This window comes from Nematolebias whitei, chromosome 1, assembly GCF_014905685.2.
Source record: "Nematolebias whitei isolate Nwh7 chromosome 1, NemWhi1, whole genome shotgun sequence".
NCBI classification, from domain to species: domain Eukaryota; kingdom Metazoa; phylum Chordata; class Actinopteri; order Cyprinodontiformes; family Rivulidae; genus Nematolebias; species Nematolebias whitei.
In genome coordinates, this window is record NC_056498.1 from 91,861,954 (window position 1) to 91,863,201 (window position 1,248).

The window sequence follows — 1,248 nt, forward strand, 5'->3', positions numbered from 1 at the left end:
ACACACACACACACACACACACACACACACACACACACACACACACCAGCTACTAGAAAGAAAGGTCAAGTGTGTTTATTAAATATCTCAAAGAGAAAGAAGCCCTAATTAGTGTTTTGTCAGTTGACTAAAAGTATTAAATTTAAACAGACTGAACATTGATAAATGGTTTCAAACACACTTAAGTGTAAACTAAATGCATGGCTGCAATTTGTTTTCATTGCACAAGCAATAACTTAATTGTATGTGAATGTTACACATGTACAACCACTTAAAATCCCCGAATAACACTGAGCCTGGTCACCCGAGATCATATTAACTAATGCTCAGTAAAGTCAACAAATACAAAAAAAAAATCACAATGATTCCAAAGTAGAGACCTACCCATTATGCAGAGTTAAAGCACTATAATACTGCTTGATTAAGGTTTTGACTACAGTATGTCTTTGTTAGTAGTGTTGCTCAAATCGTACCTTGACAGAAAGCTGGATATTTGACTTAAGCCTTTATGTTATGTAACATTTAATGCTGACGAGACCCTCCTCCACACACACACACACACACACACACACACACACACACACATACACACGCGCGCGCGCGCTATAAAGTCAGCTGTGGTCAGAGGTAAAAAAAAAAAAAAAAAAGGGTCTAATAATGACAGAACAAAAAGCCAAACCATCATTTGATCTATGGAATTATTTATTATGGTTAAAATAACCACCTTAATTTGGCTATATAATTTAGCAAGAATACAAATATTGAATTGCTAATTCACAAAATCAAGAATTTAAATTGGTCTAGCTATTATGCAGTCAGAAATTGCATACATTAATTCAATTCCATTTAAAATATATATTTTTAAAACTACAAACTTGCAAATACCATTTTTTAACAAATAGTACATGTAATTTATAGAAATCAATGTGTATATATTAAAATTACTGGTAGTCTAAATAAGTTTCAAAGAAATAGCCAGTAGTCAAGTAAAATATGTTATACATGCTTATGGAAAGCTGCTGTAGTTGATGTTTGTAATTTTTTTATTTCATTTATCCTTTATTTATACAGGTAGTCTCATTGAGCCACGATATTGTTATAACAAGTTTAAATGTTTACCTTTCAGAAGTGGGAGGGCACAGTCCTGCAATTCCATGACAACACCTTCCAGAACCGGCAACATGGGCGCAATGTCCAAAAGGAGCAAGAAGACTGACTGGCAGGAAAAAATAGATTAAAAATCCATAT

At 33.3% G+C, this 1,248-nt stretch overlaps 1 protein-coding gene across 1 annotated transcript in view; it reads right to left on the reverse strand.

Annotated features, from left to right (window-relative positions):
* The window catches only part of LOC119414112 (malate dehydrogenase, cytoplasmic), a gene marked incomplete at its 3' end in the record, with an annotated part of 4,802 nt that overhangs the window by 2,510 nt on the left and 1,044 nt on the right, over positions 1–1,248 (reverse strand). The window contains 1 exon segment of the mRNA XM_037681241.1: positions 1,120–1,216. Within this exon segment, the coding sequence (XP_037537169.1) occupies positions 1,120–1,216 (97 nt within the window).